Genomic DNA, 20,513 nt, shown 5'->3' with positions numbered 1-20,513 from the left:
GCACTTCTCCTTTGCCGAGATAATCCATCCTACCTCACAGGTGTGGCATATCAAGATGCTGATAGACAGCATGATTATTGCACAGGTGTGCCTTAGGTTGGCCACAATAAAAGGCCACTCTGAAACGTGCAGTTTTGCTTTATTGGGGGGGTCTGGGGGGGTCCGAAAACCAGTCAGTATCTGGTGTGAGGGGTAGGATTAGGGTTAGGGGTAGGGTTAGGGTTAGGGTTAGGGTTAGGGTTAGGGTAATGTTGTGAATTGAGTGGCCCATGGTGGGGTTATGGTATGGGCAGGCGTATGTTATGGACGACGAACACAGGCCACTCGATTCACAACATTACACTAACCCTAACCCTAACCCTACCCCTAACCCTAATCCTACCCCTCACACCAGATACTGCCTGGTTTTCGGACCCCCCCAGACCCCCCCAATAAAGCAAAACTGCACGTTTCAGAGTGGCCTTTTATTGTGGCCAGCCTAAGGCACACCTGTGCAATAATCATGCTGTCTAATCAGTATCTTGATATGCCACACCTGTGAGGTGGGATGGATTATCTCGGCAAAGGAGAAGTGCTCACTATCACACATTATTTCAGATTTGTGAACAATGTTTGAGAGAAATGGTTATTTTGTGTAAATAGAAAATGTTTTAGATCTTTGAGTTCATCTCATGAAAAATTGGAGCAAAAACAAAAGTGTTGCATTTATACTTTTGTTCAGTGTAGGTGCCCGAACCACCTCAACTGGCTACTTTCGACGCGAAGGAGGAGCGGCTCAACTCCGAGTCCCTCCCTGATGACCGAACTTCTCACCTTATCTCTAAGGGAGACACCAGCCACCCTGCGGAGAAAACCCATCTCGGCCGCTTGTATACACGCTCTCGTTCTTTCGGTCATGACCCATCCTTCATGACCATAGGTGAGGGGAGGAAGGAAAATGGCCTGGTAGACAGAGAGCTTTGCCTTCTGGCTCAGCTCCCTTTTCGTCACAACGGTGCGGTAAAGCGACTGCAGTACCGCTCCCGCTGCTCCGATTCTCCGGCCCATCTCACGCTCCATTGTTCCCTCACTCGAGAACAAAACCCCGAGATACTTGAACTCTTTCACTTGGGGTAAGGACTCATTCCCTACTTGGAGTGGACAGCCCATCGGTTTCCTGCTGAGAACCATGGCCTCAGATTTGGAGGTGCTGATCCTCATCCCAGCCGCTTCACACTCGGTTGCGAACCGATCCAGTGAGTGCTGAAGGTCGCAGACCGATGAAGCCATCAGAACCACATCTGCAAAAAGCAGTGGTGCAATCCTTAGTCCACCGAACTGCAGACCCCCTCCCCCACGACTACGCCTCGAAATCCGATCCATGTATATTACAAACAGGATTGGTGACAAAGCGCAGCCCTGGCGGAGGCCAACCCTCACCGGAAATGGGTCCGACTTACTGCCGAGGACCCGGACACAGCTCTCGCTTTGGGAGTACAGAGATTGGATGGCCCTGAGTCGAGACCCCCTCACCCCATACTCCCGCAGCACCTCCCACAGTAACTCCATGGGAACCCGGTCATACGCCTTCTCCAAGCTTTTATTTGTGTAATATAAAAATGTGTGATTGGGATTTCAATTTATTATGGATGTATAACCTCAATAGTATTGCACGATGCAACTGATTGTATGTCAAGAGTGCCTCTATACTGTAAAAAACAATAAAAATGCATTGTGTAAAGCAAGACATGTACTTGTTTGTGGTTTCCTGGTTGCTTTAGGGTTAACCCTTTCATGCATGAAATATGAAAACGTCAGTCAGGATTTGTTTACCAAGTGTTCTTATTGCTCTTGGGGCATGAAACACAAGATTTGAACATTCGTTTTTTTATCTAGTTTTTTCAAATTTTGAAAATAAATGTTTTATATGTTCACTCAGGTGGTCAGTGTGCGTTTAAGTTTGAACTGAAGACATGTACATTTTGAAAAAATTATAAATAAAGATGTGCAAACTTAAAATTACATTATAATAACTTAAGTATATTGATTTACGGCCCAAAAAGATATTGCAGATGATTGATCATTAAAGTGTTCTCAAAGCTGGTAAAGATGCAGCTAGTTTGAATGACAGGTGGAACTAAAGTCTGATTTAACACTTGGTTATATTTCACATCATTCATCCAGATCTGTAAAGTAACTAAAGGTATTAAATACATGTAGTGGAGTAGAAGTACACCATTTACCTCTGAACTGTAGTGGAGTAGAAATACAGAGTAGGGAGAAAATGACAAAAATGATATGATGTATTTTTTGGATACTGTCTTGAGGTCAAATGTCTAGGAATCCAAACTAGTATTATTATAGTAAACTTCATGTCAACAACCTGCTTAAAAAGCTGAGGGTTAGGCTAGGTTTCTTCTACACGAACAAGTCTTGTTTCTCGCTTGAGGTCAGGAAAAGGCTCTGTGACCTTTGACCTGTGCTGGACTATGGGGATCTGATCTAAATGAATGCACCTGCCTATTGCCTGAGCAAGTTAGATGCTGCGTATCACAGCGCTCTGAGATTTGTGACAAACTGTAAAGCATTAACCCATCACTGTACCCTGTATGCAAGGGCTGGTTTGCCTTCACTAACTGTACGGAGGCTCAGTCACTGGTACATTTTTATATACAAAGCCATGTTAGGGAAACTTCCATCTTCCATCTGCTCCCTGATCTCACGGCGAAGTGTAAGTGGCTACTGCCTGAGATCGCATGCTGTGGTTTTATTAAATGTGCCAACTGCTAGGACTGTCTTAGGGAAGACCGCTTTTAGATGCGCCACTCCTCTGTCTTGGAATAGTCTGCAAATGAAATGGAAACTGAGCAATCTGGTGCCACTAAACGTTTTTAAAGCTCGGTTGGATGCTACTCAATCGGAGGCTGTTGGTACCTGCTTATGTGGATAGTTATTGTAAATTGTAATCCTTTTAACTTTGCTGTATGATGTCCTTTTTGTTGTTCTGTTGTTTTATGTTTTTATGTTTCATGTGGAACCTACTTGAGCAGGTCTCCCTTGAAAAAGAGATCAATGATCTCAAGGGGATACACCTGGATAAATAAAGGTTTGAAATGAAATGATAGAATCACTGTTTTGTAAGCTAAACATATAGCTAAATATGGGTCAAGCTAGCAATCAGGCAGGTTCACAGGGGGTGAAAACATGACTGGTGGTCCTGGGACGGATGTAACATGGCACATTTACAATGATGGCTCATTTGCTGGAATGATCAATATTGTTGATAAATAAACAGAATAAAATACTGTATGTAAAGTGTGTGCATGTGTTTACAGCAGGGGTGGGGAACCTTTTTCCTCTCAAGGGCCATTTAAATTTTTTCAACATCCTCCGAGGGCCGTACAAATGATTGACCTCTGCTTAAAAATACTAAAATCACAGCCCATTCATTTGGCCTTTCTTTCATGCTATGCAAAGAAAAAGCAACCTCTCAATCCAGATATCTCACCATGACTCGCGCATGCATTCACGTGCACGGTTGTGGCATGACCACCAACACAGAAAGATATGGACACAAGATGTGTGCACATGTATTTAGTTTCCTATCGATGTGATCGAACATGATTTAAGTGGGGGGGGACCTAACCTCCTCTAGGGGGGTACGGGGGCATGCTCCCCCAGGAAGATTTTTTTTTAAATGTTGAAGTTAAAAGCATCAATCTGGTGCACTTTGAGAGCAACACTAGGATATCTATGGATACATAACTCAACATCCATATGAAACAGAACTGTAAACAGATTTCTGATTCTTTCTGGATATTTGACAAATCACTCCCCTTTCAAACTGTATTCTTGTTTATTAATATCAACTTTTGTTTATTGTCATATAGTATTTTATACCTGTTTACTTTATTCTCTTATTTTTTTATAACTATAATGATCATATAAAGATGTGCCTTTACCTCACTGGTTGTAGAAAAAGCTTTTTATATTCGTTAGCATAGCTAGCTAACCAGATGCTAATAACAACAAAGCTATTAACTGTATGATCAGTATGTCAGATGAACAGATCGCCACTGGGCTTTCAACTAAAGACACAGCCATGCAAAAACTGTGGCATGTGTACGGCTAAAAAAAGTTTTACATATGTATTTTTGATCCTCACTTATTAGTTTCCCGTTTAAATCCCCTCAACATGCAAACACAAACAGCTTTCTCTGCACGGATCGCTTTGCATTCGTGTGTGGATTTTTTGAGACTCCCCTGACGGTCAGCCGATTCGTACTTGTAATGTTTTCTATCTATAGCCAATTAGATGTCTCCTTCATACTAAGCCAATCACATGAGCGCGCCCCCACGAGGGGAAGATTACTTCATATACGCATTTTGCGCAGTCCGGTCAGCTCGCTAAACAGAGGGCGGAGCTTCAGGTGATCATGCAGAGCAGCGTGTCTCCGTCAGACTCAGCAGCTGATCTGATCTCTCTCTCGCGTCCGGTTACACTTCACTCGCGTTTATGTCCATATCGATCAGATCCAGCTCTCCTGATCGGCCTTTATAGAGAGCACCGATCAAACTATTGAGAGTGAATATCGGCCGATAATGACCGGCGGGGCTCCCCCCGTTGACAGTTGTCTAGCACTGGCTTCGTAGTGCACTGATCGATTAGGCTAAGCTAACCTGTAGCTGCTCCCTCCACACTCACAACAACTTCATACAGACATAAATAAAGCAGCTGTATTCGCCATACAGGAAACACACATTTAAAACGGTTTTGCCTGCCGTTTTTGTGTACACAAGCATTCATCAATGGTTTGGAAAGTGGCGCTGTACCTTAATAATATAAAGGCTTGTATTTGCGTGCATTTCCTGTTCGGAAAGTGGCGCTGTACTGAGAGTGGAGGGTGTCCTGAGATTAGCGCCTGCAGGCAGGCTCCATGGAGCTGTCAGCTCCGGACTGCGCAAAATGCGTACATGAAGCGCTACGTCATGAACGCAAGAAATCTACCCTCGTGGGGGCGCGCTCATGTGATTGGCTTAGAATTGAGGAGACATCTGATTGGCTATAGATAGAAATAATTACAAGTACGAATCGGCTGACCGTCAGGGGAGTCTCAAAAAACCCACACACGAATGCACAGCGATCCGTGCACAGAAAGCTGTTTGTGTTGCAGGTTCAGAGGTTTTAAATGGAAAACAAATATGTGAGGATCAAAAATACACATGTAAAACTTTTTTCTGTATTTGGATTTTATTTACATGCATATGAAACGGTATACATTTGTGTGTGCATTGAAAAACACAAGTGTGGATCATGAAATACAAGTGTGAATCCTTCTGTGCGCATGTGTGTATTATGAGACTGTTCTGAGCGCATATTCTGGTGCTCTCCGGCAGAACTGCACCCCTGTCAGACAAGACATATACCACGTGATGACACGTTAGGCTCGTGTTGTGTTCAAGGACCCTGACCGTGGCGAGGAAAAACAGGCACTCTCTTGTTTAATTATTTTGCGGTCTAGATTTCTTTTTTTCTTTCTTTTTTTTTGCGTGTGTTACCTCGAGGGCCGTATCAAATTGTCTCGCGGGCCGTATACGGCCCGGGGGCCGGAGGTTCCCCACCCCTGGTTTACAGTATGCCAAATATCAGAAAGAGGAAGGAAGACAAGGGAGTGCCACTTCCTCTGCTGCAGAGGGCCTCAAATGAAGTTCAGGAGCGCAAATCACTCAGGGAAGTGGCAAAGTCACATGATATGCCATGTCACCCTGTGCCGGTAAAAAGAGGCGTGTCGTGCAGTGGGTTGTGCGTTGGTGTTCGGATCAGGGGGTCACAGGTTCAAACCCCACTGCAGTCAGCATGTCGTTGTGTCCCTGAGACCCTTCACCCCAAAGTGCTCCTGTGGGGATTGCCCACAGTAGTGAGTATGTAAGTCGCTTTGGATAAAAGCGTCTAACAAGTGACATGTAATGTAAAAGAGGCTGAGGCTGGAGAGTGTTGTGGAAACTTTCACTCGTCAATGATCCGGAGATGCACTTGTAGTAGTAATAATAATAAAACTGGTCCGATGCAAACAGAGTTGTCTTGTTGGTTCTTTATTTGAATTGCTTCAAAAGCTACATGTCATACAGAGTACAGAGCAGTCTGCAGGAGTGTACACAGAGGGAACTGTGTGTGTGTTTTATAGGGACCATGATGGTTTTGCTATTTCTGTAACTGTGCAGACAAAGAGTTATAAGATCGTTATCTTGCAACGCCCTTTTGAATAACAGGAACTGTACAAGTGTGATAGTGACAGGAAACATCTGGGTGCGATGGTGTCTGACCCTTAAGCATAACAAAAGCTCGAGCAAGGGATATGTACTGAGGACAGTGTCGTCATATAAGCGTTGCATTTGGTTTTACCATATAAGGTAACATAAGAAATTGCCACTACAAGAGTCAGGGATCAAAACCACCAAAAGAGTAGGCTACTGGACACCCAAGAAGGTGTTCTCAACGGAGCAAGAGATGCTTTTGAGAAACTACCTGATGGAGGCAGCTGATTTAGACGGTCTCAGCTCAAAGGAGGTAGGTCTACATAATTAAGGTAGAATAAGCTATCTATACAGATGGAAGTGACTTTTACACCAGCCACAACTGTGAATCAGATTAATTCCATCTGGTGTTCTGTTTTAAGTTCTGTTCATTGTTCATTGTTTGTTGGAGGATGTGTGGAACATCATTAAAATCTTGTTGCCTTAGAATTTCACAGCTTTCCCTCTTTTTTGTCATGTAGTGTGTAAAAAGGTATCCGTTATTAACATTACAACCGTCCCTGGCATGTGTTACAACTAGGGATGTCCCGATCACCTTTTTTTGCTCCCAATCCGATTCCGATCATTTGATTTTGACAATCTGCCGATACCGATTTTTCCCGTTCCGATCTTTATGCAATGCATTAAGAGAGAAAAAAGGTAACAGGTAACGGCTGGTCATCCAACGCGATGAATTCAGCCATCTTGGCTGTTATTTGTTTGGCCTTTTCACTGTTCTGGGGCAGTTTCTCTTTCCTTTTGAAAGTTTCTGAAAGTGTCGGTTGTGTCAGTCAATCAATCAATGTTTATTTATATAGCCCAATATCACAAATGTTACATTTGTCTCAGTGGTCTTCACAGTGTGTACAGAATATCAGTATGACAATACGACACCCTCTGTCCTTAGACCCTCTGTCCTCAGACCCTCACATCGTACAAGGAAAAACTTCCAAAGAAAACCCAGTTTAAAGGGAAAAATGGGAGAAACCTCAGGGAGAGCAACAGAGGAGGGATCCCTCTCCCAGGACGGACAGACGTGCAATAGATGCCGTGTGTAAATTGAAAAGATAATACATTTGCAACATAGGTAGTCCAAATGTTTGGAAATGCATGTGTGTATATTAGGAAGATGAATCCACGAGGATATCCATCCAGGACCTATGATCCAGGACCACAGCCACGACTCAAGATCCAGCGCTCGCGATCCAGGACACAGGACCGCAGGATCATCCATGACTCCGGATCCCAGCGTATATAGACACCAAAAAGAAAGACATTTGGGGAAGCTGGGTTAATCGGAACATGAGTGTACACGGGTACCTGAGTGGCCGCTGTGTACTCGTCGTGTTGTTGTTGGTGTTGTTGTTGGTGTTTGTTTCTCAGGTAGCGTATTAGATTGGTCGTGTTGAACGTAGCTCTGTTCTTTCCACCACGCGGAACCTCCGCCTTGCAAACATTGCATCTGGCTGCCTTCGCTTTCAATTTCATAATACTTCCAAACTCCTGACATTTTCTCTGTCCCGACTCCCGAGTCACCAGCTGAACGTAGCCTCTCGTTAGCTTACTGCTACTATTAGACACTGCGCCCACTCTGTTGCCAGATTTCAGAGAAATAAGCAACCAGGTCTGAAAACAAGCCCAAAGAAAGCAACACATACATGATGTTGTGTAATTTTAAACCAAAACTAAGTCCTCAGGATGACTTTAAGACGTGAACATGGTCATTTTTGTTTTGTAACATTAAATAAAATAATACAAATATTTTATAAAAAAAATAAAAATAATAATGATAATTCCCGATCCCCGGTTTTTTTCTCCCGATTCCGATCTTTTGAAAATCACGTGATCGGCTCCGATCCCTGATCACGTGATCGGATCGGGACATCTCTAGTTACAACTGTCCCTGTAACCAACCCACTCTCTTCAGTCTGTGTACAAATGACACAACTTTACACATTGGAAATGCATGCAATAGATACGCAGAAGTCAGATTTTGCGTGTATATGATACGCTATCCATTCCCATTGAGATCTGAGGCCGAGTTTTGCGTGCATATGATACCCCCACGTTACGCTTGTTATGAACGTATCTCAAATACGCTTATTTTCTACATATCTTCGAGAAACATATTTTCCCCCACGTTACGTTTATACATTTATTTTCTTCATATCTTTGCCATTTATTGTCTTGCTTATAATAATGATAATAGTCATTTATAAATATCATTTTAGAGCACACATTTGAAATCGAGAATCGGGCTCGATATCTGGTTAAATTCAAATCAGTAGACGAGGCTGTAATTTCGCCAGCTGTTACTCTCATGAGCGAGGCAGAAAATAATAGTTTGATCATGCCAAAAAGCTGCCGTGTCGTTTATTGCACCTCAAACATTAAAACAAATCCAGAGTTACGTGTTTCTGTACTTCCTCTAAGAAGAAAGGACAGTAAAAAAAGAGCTCTGTGTGACAGCGTTGGTTTCCCCAAAAGTGGGCGGGGCTGTAAAGTGACGTAGATTTCACTCTCATCTATTATTCAAAATCATTCTATTTATTCTAACGTAAATTACATGCCAGTGTTTTATCTTTTTATTTAGCGATTTGTTTTTGCATGTTTAACTGGAAATGTTTTCATGTTGAACCGGAAGTACGTCACTTCACTTTGTCTTCTTCGTCCCTTTTACGTTCCAGACAATGCATGGCTCAGCGTAACAGACAGAAGAGTCTGACATCTTCATTACTGAAGGAAAATACTTTACCTAGTGTTTGTTAACTGGGTTTTTAATGCAGTTGGCTTTTCTTAATGGTTACAATATTGCTATGAGTTATATCTGAAGCAAATTATGTTTCTGAAGATGTGTAGTCAATTCCACCATTAAATGTAGAATAAATGTGAACTCTCATTACAGGAACAATACCGGAAACAGACGTAGGAAAGATCCTCAGCTCGCTGATTGGATGTTTTAGCCGCAATGCACGTTGGGATATGGTGTTCATGCGATGTGATATCCGAAAACATTTAAAAAAAGTAAAATAATGCTTTATTCCGAGTGTTCTTGCTTTTCTCTTTGGAATTCATCACATAACGGCATTGTAATTCACAGTTTGGCTGCATTAAATATTACATATCTGCCGTAGTTTTCTATTTATAGAGCCCTGATGAGAAGACTTTTGGACAATGAGGAACTGCCGCCAACACTGAAAACGTGACGTGGATCATAAATATATCAGCCATTAAACAACATCTTCAATTTCTTTTCACAAAACACGTCTCCTTGCAGTATCAATAGTAATTTGGTTGACTTTTATATTTGATCCAATTGGTAGATTACACCATAACGGTGCACAGCTGATAGAAAGGGACTTACTGATTTTCTTGAATATAAGAATGTAAATACTGAGTTGAGAGAATAGTCAGGGGATTTGGGTGATGGGAGACACATCTATGGAATCACAATTTCAATAGCTTACCATTAAATGACGGATATGCCTTTCTGTCTGTCATGTTTTACAAATCAGATATTAATGTGTAGAAGTAAAACATGAGAAATAGTATAGCAATATTCTGTAAAATATAAAAAAACTAGGGCTGTCAGTCGATTAAAATATTTTATCGCGATTAATCGCATGATTGTCCATAGTTAATCGCGATTAATCGCAAATTAATCGCACATTTTTGATCTGTTCTAAATGTACCTTAGAGGAATATTTTTCAAGTTTTTAATACTCTTCTCAACATATGAGTGGACAAATATGCTTTATGCTAATGTTTATTATCATTTGAACAATGACAAATATTCGCCTCAATTCAACCTGGAACCTCTCTCATACAATAATACAATACAAATGGTGTGTGTGTGTGTGTGTGTGTGTGTGTGTGTGTGTGTGTGTGTGTGTGTGTGTGTGTGTGTGTGTGTGTGTGTGTGTGTGTGTGTGTGTGTGTGTGTGTGTGTGTGTGTGTGTGTGTGTGTGTGTGTGTGTGTGTGTGTGTGTGTGTGTGTGTGTGTGTGTGTGTGTGTGTGTGTGTGTGTGTGTGTGTGTGTGTGTGTGTGTGTGTGTGTGTGTGTGTGTGTGTGTGTGTGTGTGTGTGTGTGTGTGTGTGTGTGTGTGTGTGTGTGTGTGTGTGTGTGTGTGTGTGTGTGTGTGTGTGTGTGTGTGTGTGTGTGTGTGTGTGTGTGTGTGTGTGTGTGTGTGTGTGTGTTGGATCGTTGGAGCTATGTGCAACTCAAGGCATATGCTCGAACGGGAGCTGCCTGGACGCTGCAATCATGTTGGTGCAATCATGAGTGTGCTGACTTCTCCTACAATGTCCCACTGTCTGGCAGCCTGCATAAAGTCAAGTGCTCGGCGCAGTTGTGTGGATAGAGCGCTCCTCTGTTTTCATTTAAACAGCTCCTTATATCCGTTAGCGCAGCTAGCTAGCACCAGATGCTAACAACAACAATGCACGTAAAGTCTCTCTCTCGCTCGCTCGGGCCACACATACACACACCCTCCCGGTCCTCCAGATGGCCAGTCGGTGCCTGCCGGTGAGCCCGCCACAAGCGGGCGGCAGGAGCAAGGCTGTCAGCATCAGCTTGTAGATGGTATTTTAAACTCGATGCGCTCTGAAACTACGGGGCGGCCGAGGAAAAAAAATACACATGCGTTAATCGCGTTAAAATAATTAGTGGCGTTACTTTTTTTTTGCGTTAACGTTATTATTAGCATGCTGTGTGTACCTTGTGTGTACCGGCTAGTGGTTAAAGCACGTTATTGAATTATTTTTGTTGAATAATGTTATTTTTGTTGAATAATGTTATTTGATGAAAACAATAATAAGAGTACATACTTTCATAGGGGGAAAGTAGAAGGTCAATGATAGAAATATAGAATATAAAAAATCAAGAAGATACTGTAAGTGATCTCTACAATAAAACTGTTTAGTTCTGGATGTACAACGATATTAATATGAGGATCTGCAAAACAGACAAACTAATTAACCTTTATTAACACATTAAAGAATACTTTAGGTTAAGCACTTATTTTAACTGATATTATACACATTAATTATACTCTTATGTATGTAGATAGTATAATAAATGTGCAGAATGACAGTTTAATGGTGGAGGTACACACATATTGATAGATGTCTTGTAATACACTGTTGAGGAACCTGTGACCCAAGTTTTTCATTCATTGCATAACTGTAGTTGTGTATATGATGTGTCAATAAACCTTAGAAAATCTTGAAATCTTGAAAGGGATGTGCAAAATAGTCATTATATACATTCTTTAATTAACTATTAGTAGAGAATAACGAGTAATGAATATACTTTATAGAAATCTGCAGATAAATGTTTAGTCTTCTCAAGCACCAACTATCAAATATCTCTCCTGATTGTTGGCACTTGACTTGACTTGATCACCTTTACCTGAATTGTACTCAGGTGTAACTAAAGTCTGCTTTAAGGGTTGTTTATATTTCACATCATTAAAAAGAATCTGCAAAGTAACTAAAATAAATGTAGTGGAGCAAAAATACCAGGTTAACCTCTGAATTTTAGTGGAGTAGAATTACAAAGTAACAATGAGCTGTCGTGTGGGTATATATTAATGCTGACCATTATGGATACAAGCGATTTTCACCCATTTAGTAATTACATTTAAATTTGTACAAACCAATTTGTTTCCTATCGCCTAAACCTCCAGGGCTGTACACAGTTTAATACCGTCAACTTCTAATTTTGGGAAAAAACGAAAATGTCTTTTAAAACTACAATTCCCAGTAGAGACGTGCCATAGAGAACATGTTGCGAAACACAAATGCCAGCATGTGTGGTTCTCGGGGGGCGCTCGAATCCAGTTTTTCGGATATCATATCGCATTAACACCATATCCCAACGTGCGGCTAAAACATTCAATCAACGAGCTTCAAGCTGAGGATCTTGGGTAATCAGTTCAGTGGGTTTGTGGTGTGTATCGCTCGAAATGTCCCTCATAGGCCTACGTCTGTTTCCGGTGACTCCCGCGGGAGGTGTTAAATTCAACATGTTGAATCGGCCGCGGGAGTCACCGGAAACAGACGTAGGCCTATGAGGGACATTTCGAGCGATACAGGTCAGAGAAAGTCGGGACAAAGAAATCTCTCTGATTGGCTGTTCAGCTTAGCGAGAAGTGAAGCGGAAGTGAGGGACCAAAACAAACGATTAAGAAGGCACACACAGACGGTTAATCTTTTTCATTTTCATCTCACCCGGACAAAAGAGTTTATTTTTTATGTTTACATGTTTTCGATCGAAGAGAGAGAGTGAAAATGGAACCCAGGCGCTATTTGTTTATATCACGCAGCCTGTTCTTCTTCTCTCGGTGTATAGTCTGTCTTTCGGTTGTTGCCTCTTTTGAATGACGAATACACACTACCGCCGCCTGCTGGTAATGACAGTTATTGCCACTCGTCAACTGAAGTCTTTGCGGTGTGTTAGTAGGCGGGCGGCGTAGCCAACGTAGGCGACGTAGCGGACGTAAAAGTCGGGACGACTTCGGTACGCATTCTTTGGTCTCAGTTTGGTGTGTAGCGGCCTTAACAGCTGGCGAAATTACAGCCTCGCCTACTGATTTGAATTTAACCAGATATCGAGACCGATTCTCGATTTCAAATGTGTGCTCTAAAATGATATTTATAAATGACTATTATCATTATTATATAAGCGAGACAATAAATGGCAAAGATATGTAGAAAACGTATTTGAGATACGTTCATAACAAGCGTAACGTGCGAGTATCCTATGCACGTAAAACTCGGCCTCAGATCTCAATGGGAATGGATAGCGTATCATATACACGCAAAATCTGACTTCTGCGTATCTATTGCACGCATTTCCAATGTGAAAAGTTGTGTCATTTGTACGCAGACTGAAGAGAGTGGGTTGGTTGTAACAGTTGAGTTAAAAAATAAATACATTTTCCAACCTGTACTTATTTAATAGAAACATATTAAATACATTGTTTCAGTAGTTGACACATTGAGAATGTGTAATATAGCAAAATGGCTATCCTAGTGCAAATGGTTTTGTACTTATTGGGGAAAACCAAAAAAGTGTTACAACTGTCCCTGGTCTCCGTAGCATAAAATGAAAACACTCAAGTAAAGTACAAATACCTCAAAATGTTACTTTAGTATAGTAGTTGAGAAAATGTACTTAGTTACTTCCCACCTCTGTTGGACAATCAAGGGAAAACAGAGACAGGAAGTAAAACAAGACAAGGACAAGGACAAAATACATTTAAAAATAAAACAGGAAATACAAATTACGATCATGACAATATGTATATAGACCGGTATACATACAGTATGTTGGCCTACAGTACATATCCACCCATTCAATGGTTACTTTTTTTTCCCTATTTACATCGTTTACAACTTACAGAAACATTGTATTTATACATTTATTTATGATATTCATGTTATTGGTCGTATATATTAGCATTTACTATACATTCACCTATTATTTTCACATACTGGTGTGCTGTAAACTCCATCATTTGACAAGCTTTGATGTCTTAACTGTGATTGGTTTATCTGTGTTCATTTTTTAACAATGCAAAAAACCTTAGTCAATTGCTGGCGAGGCTCCATGCTTGTCACATTTTAATCTTGCATTTAAGGTTGCAGCCATTCAAAGTGTGGCATCTTTGGTTTGATTATTTAACCCATAATGGCATCAAGTTACAGTTAGTTACATTTGGAGGAAATATGAACAGAACAGTTGCGGAGTCAAGTTAGATATGTGGCTTTAGTTTCCTACCTAAAAAAAAAAGTGAAGGTGCAGCAAGACCAAAATAACAGTATTTATTAGCCAAATGCCTCGCCTCTGGAATTTGAGTTTTGGTACATTGGAACATTTAAATATGCATGCTCAACAACATCTCTCATTATTTACAGCAAAGCAGAAGTGGCATATCATCGACTTTATAGCAGCTGATCCAAAGCATCAAGAGCAAAACCATCCCAACATTTACAGAACTACTGATTTGAGGAAACAGCTGAATGATGAGGTGAGTATCTGCTTCTGAATTATATATCATTGTAAGAATATATAATGAGTATTAAAGGGTTTATAGAATGTCTTATTGAGTTCAAGGGTACGAGCAGTATGAATCTGAACATATGAATCTGAATATATGGGTCATTTCAGAATTGGAGGACAATTTAGACGCCAACATTTTTGAAAATGTTATATTTGACATGCAAGTTGGTCACCAAGAAGCGGGGACAAGAGAAAAATGCCATTTTAGGGGATGTTTAAATAATATTTTGAAACCACTTTTTCTACAATTTGATATACATTTTGTCTCAAGACAAGTATGTTTAACACAACAAGTGCATGTTTTAGCTTTTTGGGCATGGATTATTTGATTTTTTATATGGGGGACATGAAATGTCCTCCATTTCTGGAATGACCCATAAATGTTTCCAAACCCTCTCTTCATTCTACACCTTTTCTATTCTATATTTCTTTTTAATTTCCTTTCTTAGAGGTTTAAAGTTTCAAGGCTCAAGGTTTGGATATTGTCATTCTTCAACTCTGGGTTACCCAACAACATGAAAGCTCTAGTCCCTGCATGCTGAACAAGAAAGAAACAAAACATAGTTATGAGCTCTCATCTCAAACAGTCATCACCTTAAACCCAAAGTGAACGCTGCGTCTGTTCTCTCTCTGTCTGAGTTCTGGCCTCCACAGGGATTTCCCCGACAACCTTTAATATATCCATGAACATGATTTCTAATTTCAGGCTGCGGCCACACGAGGACGAAAACGGCTAAACGCATAGGATTAACGCAAACGCAATCGCAAACAAGCTTCCGTCCACACGCAATAGTCATCCGGATAGTGTCTGCCCACACGAGACCGCTCCGTTTAGCTCCAACCGCTGGAGAAGCTGCAGTACATATGCCGAGCCTGTAGGTGGCGCTGTAACTTCCTCCACAAAAGCAGCGAAGAAGGTTGTCATGGTTGCCCTTCTGTTTATTCTCCGCGGTGGGGGCTGAGGGAACCGGGCAGAGTTTTTCGCCAGTCAACGTGTATTAAAGTTTAAATCTTCCGGACAAAATGATAAAAGTGCCGGTCAAAGGTCTTCTTTGTTATTTATTGAGCTTTAAAACAAATGAATAACGACTCTATATATTATAATAATAAAATACACGGAGCCTCTCTTTTTCCTCCTTCTCTTCAGACAGCGTCAGTGTCTGTCTCATGCAGCAGCTCATCCAGTAATGAGTGACCCGGCCGACAGTACAAATAAACATATTTATAACTAGTTTAGGGAGTTTGAGAGGTAATTAAAATAGCTAAGGGCGATGATCTGACTTGAAGTGTGTGTGTTGCTGCAGCGGGAGGAGCTGCAGGTGAGCAGAGCTGCGTGTCTCCGTCCTGTCAGATTAGACTTCACTCGCGTTTAGGTCCATATCGAGAGAAAGATAAATAATCTGAATTCAGTGTGCAGTTTACTTTGAGGCGGGGTGAGCAGCAGAGGTGGGGAGAGGCGGGGCTATTGCCTCATCATTATTGCTGTATGTTACACAAACAACTGTAGCATGGTCAATAGCGTCCGGAGCACGATAGCAACTCTGTGATCCGCCATTGTTGTTGTTGTTGGTGGCGAAAAAACACTTCAGCAATGGCGCGGGGTAAGCGGAGGTGAGCAGAAGAGGTGGGGAGAGGCGGGGCTATTGCGCAATCACTATCAGTGATCTGAAAATGTTCGGATAGGGCGCACACACGGAGCCGTTTGACCCCCCAGAGCGTTGCGTATGCCTTTCTATCCACCTTGGGACCCGTTATCGTTTCCTCAGTCGTTTAGTGCCGTATTCGGTCGTCCTCGTGTGGCCGAACGGTCTATATGACACTAAACAGTAACGCAAACGACCGAATTCGTCCTCGTGTGGCCGCAGCCTCAGTCCCCAAAGGAGATTGTCCAATTCAGGTCCCTGATAAGTGTGTCTCTTCTATTTGGAGACAATGTGGTTCTGTTGGCAGACCATGGTGTCCTGCAATCATTGGGCCCTTAGCAGCTGAGTGTGAAGCAGTCGGGATGAGAGTCAGTACCTTGAAGTCTGAAGCCATGGGTCTACGCCAGAAAACGGTGGAATGCTCCCTCCGAGTTGTCAGGTAGTGTAATGTTTGCTAATGGGCAAGGGGTAAAGTAGAATGTGAGATTGACAGGCGGATTGAAACAGAAGCAGCAGTAATGCATGTGTTGGTGAAGGGGGATTTGACCCCGAAGGCAAGTCTCCCAATCGTTCTACGCTCCAACCCTCACTTATGATGATCTTCAGGGATTAAGTGAAATGGATCATTTACTATCCGCCTATTCAGTGTTTTTTGCTCCATTCCTTCCTTCTATTCTCCCTTCCTCTAAATTAGTTATTCAAATGTTGCACACTTCAGAGGCATTTTGCCTGTGCTGGATTCTCTTGTCCCATATGAAACCCATTGTAACAAACCTGGGTGTACGGACTGAACCTGATTCAAACTAGACAAACAAATCAATTCTGTGGTAAAATCCTGCTTTTTTCAGCTAAGAATTTTAGCAAAGGTCAAGCCTTTCCTTTCTTTTAATGACTTTGAGAGAGTAATACATTGTTGTATATCCACTAAACTGGATTACTGCAATGCTCTGTACATTGGAGTAAGCAAGGCTTCCCTGTCACGCCTACAGCTGGTCCAGAATGCTGCTGCACGCCTCCTTACAAGGACAGGCAGGCGTGAACATATTACGCCTGTACTCGCCTCGTTACATTGGCTACCAGTCCATTTTAGAATACAATTTAAAATGTTACTGTTCGCATACAAAGCCCTAAACGGTTTAGCCCCACCGTACCTGGCAGATCTTTTAAAACCGTACACACCCACACGGTCACCGAGGTCTGCTGACAGACTCCTTCTGGTCGTCCCTAAATCGAGGTTAAAGCAGCGAGGAGACGGAGCCTTTGCTGTTGCAGCTCCAAAATTATGGAACGAATTACCCCTCCAGGTTAGACTTGCTCCAACTCTGCCTGTTTTTAAATCTCGTTTAAAAACCCATTTCTTTTCCCTTGCATTTACAGGCCAGGTGACACTTGTGCTGTTGAATTTGGGTTTTTATCTTACTAGTGTTTTGTATTGTTTTTACGTCATGTCGGAGAGTTATTCAGTCTGGGGCTTCTGATCTGGTTTCATTGTCTCGTGTTTTACATTTGTTTCATGTCTTGTCTGTTTTTTATGTATGTATGCTGTTTTTTTATACAGTTGTTGATGTACAGCACTTTGTTTAACTCTGTTGTTTTTAAATGTGCTATAGAAATAAAGTGGATTCGATTGGATTTTGTATTAAACTATTCAGGATGCTTTTTTAAAAACAATTCTTTTTTTTATTAGTGCTGCTCAAACACGGGCGTCCAGACTGGAGGCCCTGCAGTGCCACTTCACCTGGGACCTTGACCTCAGTGGGTCCTTACTTTCACGTTGTAGGGACAAATTGTTAGACATTGGTACTGATAATGGAAACAGATGGCTGGGTCACATCTACAACCTGCGAGGGTTCATTCAGTACAGACTGGGATCCAATGAAGACGCCCAAAGTTTCTTCAACAAGGCTACAGAGGCCTTCAATAAGATGAGAAACGCAGATGAGGGCCCCTGGTTGGTGGTGAACTATGGGAACCTGGCTTGGCTGCACCACCACCTGGGAGACCAAGCAGAGAGCGAGGCCTACCTGTCAAAGGTCGACGCCCTGAATGAGAAATACCCATCTCCACCCCAGGAGGAGCTCCACCCAGAGATCTACGCTGAAAAAGCCTATACGCTGATGACGTTTAACGGTGACATGAACCTGGTTGCAGATTACTTCCAGAGAGCCATCGAGATGCAGCCGGACATGGTGGAGTGGAACAGCTGGCATGTGTTAGGGTTAACGTATGTTCATAAGCGCAGCACAGGGCTGGATGATGACATCTTTCAGAAAATGAGAATTGCCCAAGAACAGGATCCAGAGAACTTGAACCTTGCTGCTCACTACCTTTGGCAACGTGCTAAGAGAGGAGAAAGTATTGAAGATGAAGCACGTGAGTTAGCCACAAAGGTTTTGGGAAGTCCTGTCGGCAGCTACAGTGGGTTAAAACCATTGCTATGGGTTTACGGAACATATATATCTGATGATGAGGCCATTGCTTTGGCAGAGGAGGCTCTGAAGAACCATCCAGATGAGCGTTATCTGAAGAGACGTGCTGCTCTCTGCTACCAAAAGAGGCTCTTTTTCATTGACAGTCCCCCAGCGACAAGCATGCTCGACAGAGCAGTCAGTCTCCATGAGGAGGTGATTGCTCTTTACCCTGATTCCCCACTTATCATTAAACTACACCTTGCCACGGTATATGCACACATGTCAGATGATGGTCAGGCTAAAGCTGAACAGATATATCAGGAACTGCTAAAAAGTGATCTGGAACTTGAAGATAAACAATTGCTTTACAACTACTATGCACAATATTTACATTACCAAAAACAGGATGGCAAAATGTCAATACGATATCACATGGAGGCAGCAAAGATACAGCACCAATCCTTCTTTCGTAAAAGCAGCATCAGAATTCTGGAGAAGATTAGAGACAGACACAGGAACAGCATGTGTGGAGAAATACGGGAGTTTCTGGCAAACCTGAAAGAGCCGTAGTGTTTTTAACAGCAATGGTTTGAAATCCAGGAAAATGTAGCATTAGCAACGGATTATTTTGCTGAATCAATATTTAAAAAAAAAAGAATAGAACATAAAAAAGTGAAATAAACATCACTCTTTCTCTCAACTCTCTTTTAATGAACTTCGTGATGTAAACAAACAAAAAAAGGACTTTAAACAAAGAGTTCACTTGGAATAAAGCACACTGAAGATATACAGGTATAAATACAGTTTTTTCTGAGTTTCAGATATTGTGTTAAATAGTGATAAAACGTGAACCGTGTCATGTGACTCCAATCGGTTTTGTTCATCTGCTAACGATCATGTGATAGGTCCGAAAGCCCCAGAATACTGAATTGACCCTGATGTGAGATGGTTTTGTTTGTATTCTTTCCAAAGTGGAAAAGGATTTTATTTAGTATTTTCAACTTTTAGCGAAATATGTAATGTAGATTTGAAAATGTAATTTCTATGAAAAGCTCCAGTCAAACTGTATGTGCTGATGAAAATGATGTGATACATAAAACTACCGTAAAGACTCCGTGGGGAGAGTCTTTTGATTCAGACTAAAACACATCCTATACCAGTAAGTACTAAAAACTGTGACATTTGAACAGATTTGTAAACTGAATGTTTTTTTCTGTGAACACTAGTTCCTGATTAAAATGAGGTCAAAACTATATTTCGAGGAAGATTCATCATCTGCTTGTATTTAGACAACATTCCGTAACTTTGGCTTTGGTAGAAGAAAAAATCGACTTTGAACTCCGAGCACCACTTTTTATTTGACTTTTGGTTTGACAACTTTTATTTAAAAACTCTCTTCCATATACTATGCACTATATCACTTGTTATATTTTAACCAATGTTGTGTAACAGAGCTGTATTTGTTTTTGTTTATTCACAATAAAAACAATTCTTCAAATTCTTATGGAATGACTCTTTTTTCTTATTTTAGAAGGTGCAGCGAAAATCCAGAAATGGTGGAATGTTTGATTGGTTAAATATAAAAGATAGGAGCAGGCATTCTCTGACTGTGTCTGAGGTTAGTCAGTGTTCAATCAGGAGACACGGTTTTGATGTAAGAACACATATTTATTGTCAGGAATACACGAACGAATGTAATGGAGTTTTGGCGATTAGGCCCCGTTGTGCAGGAGTATCATTCGGGAGGGGCGAACCGATCCGATGAAACCCCCCGGGGTCTAGACCCTGGTGGTGGTGAATGGATAATTGGGTTCGGTCTGAAGGGGAGGGGCTTAGCTTGACCCTGGTGGTGGTGAATGGATAGTTGGGTTCGGTCTGAAGGGGAGGGGCTTAGCTAGACCCTGGTGGTGGTGAATGGATAATTGGGTTCGGTCTGAAGGGGAGGGGCTTAGCTTGACCCTGGTGGTGGTGAATGGATAATTGGGTTCGGTCTGAAGGGGAGGGGCTTAGCTTGACCCTGGTGGTGGTGAATGGATAGTTGGGTTCGGTCTGAAGGGGAGGGGCTTAGCTAGACCCTGGTGGTGGTGAATGGATAATTGGGTTCGGTCTGAGGGGGAGGGG

The 20,513-nt window shown here is 41.8% G+C and overlaps 1 protein-coding gene across 1 annotated transcript; it reads left to right on the top strand.

Moving 5' to 3' along the window:
- The first annotated feature begins 6,337 nt into the window (after positions 1–6,337).
- Positions 6,338–19,879, top strand: LOC117457154 (interferon-induced protein with tetratricopeptide repeats 1-like). Its single transcript, XM_034097050.2, has 3 exons — positions 6,338–6,547; positions 14,194–14,306; positions 17,669–19,879. Exons 2-3 carry the CDS (start codon positions 14,299–14,301, stop codon positions 18,960–18,962), a joined length of 1,302 nt encoding a protein of 433 aa, XP_033952941.1. The 5' UTR covers positions 6,338–6,547; positions 14,194–14,298; the 3' UTR covers positions 18,963–19,879.
- Positions 19,880–20,513: the final 634 nt, after the last annotated feature.

The sequence above is a fragment of the Pseudochaenichthys georgianus genome, chromosome 13, assembly GCF_902827115.2.
Source record: "Pseudochaenichthys georgianus chromosome 13, fPseGeo1.2, whole genome shotgun sequence".
NCBI classification, from domain to species: Eukaryota; Metazoa; Chordata; class Actinopteri; order Perciformes; family Channichthyidae; genus Pseudochaenichthys; species Pseudochaenichthys georgianus.
Note: the sequence above shows the minus strand (reverse complement) of the source record. Positions and strands in the feature narration are given on the sequence as shown.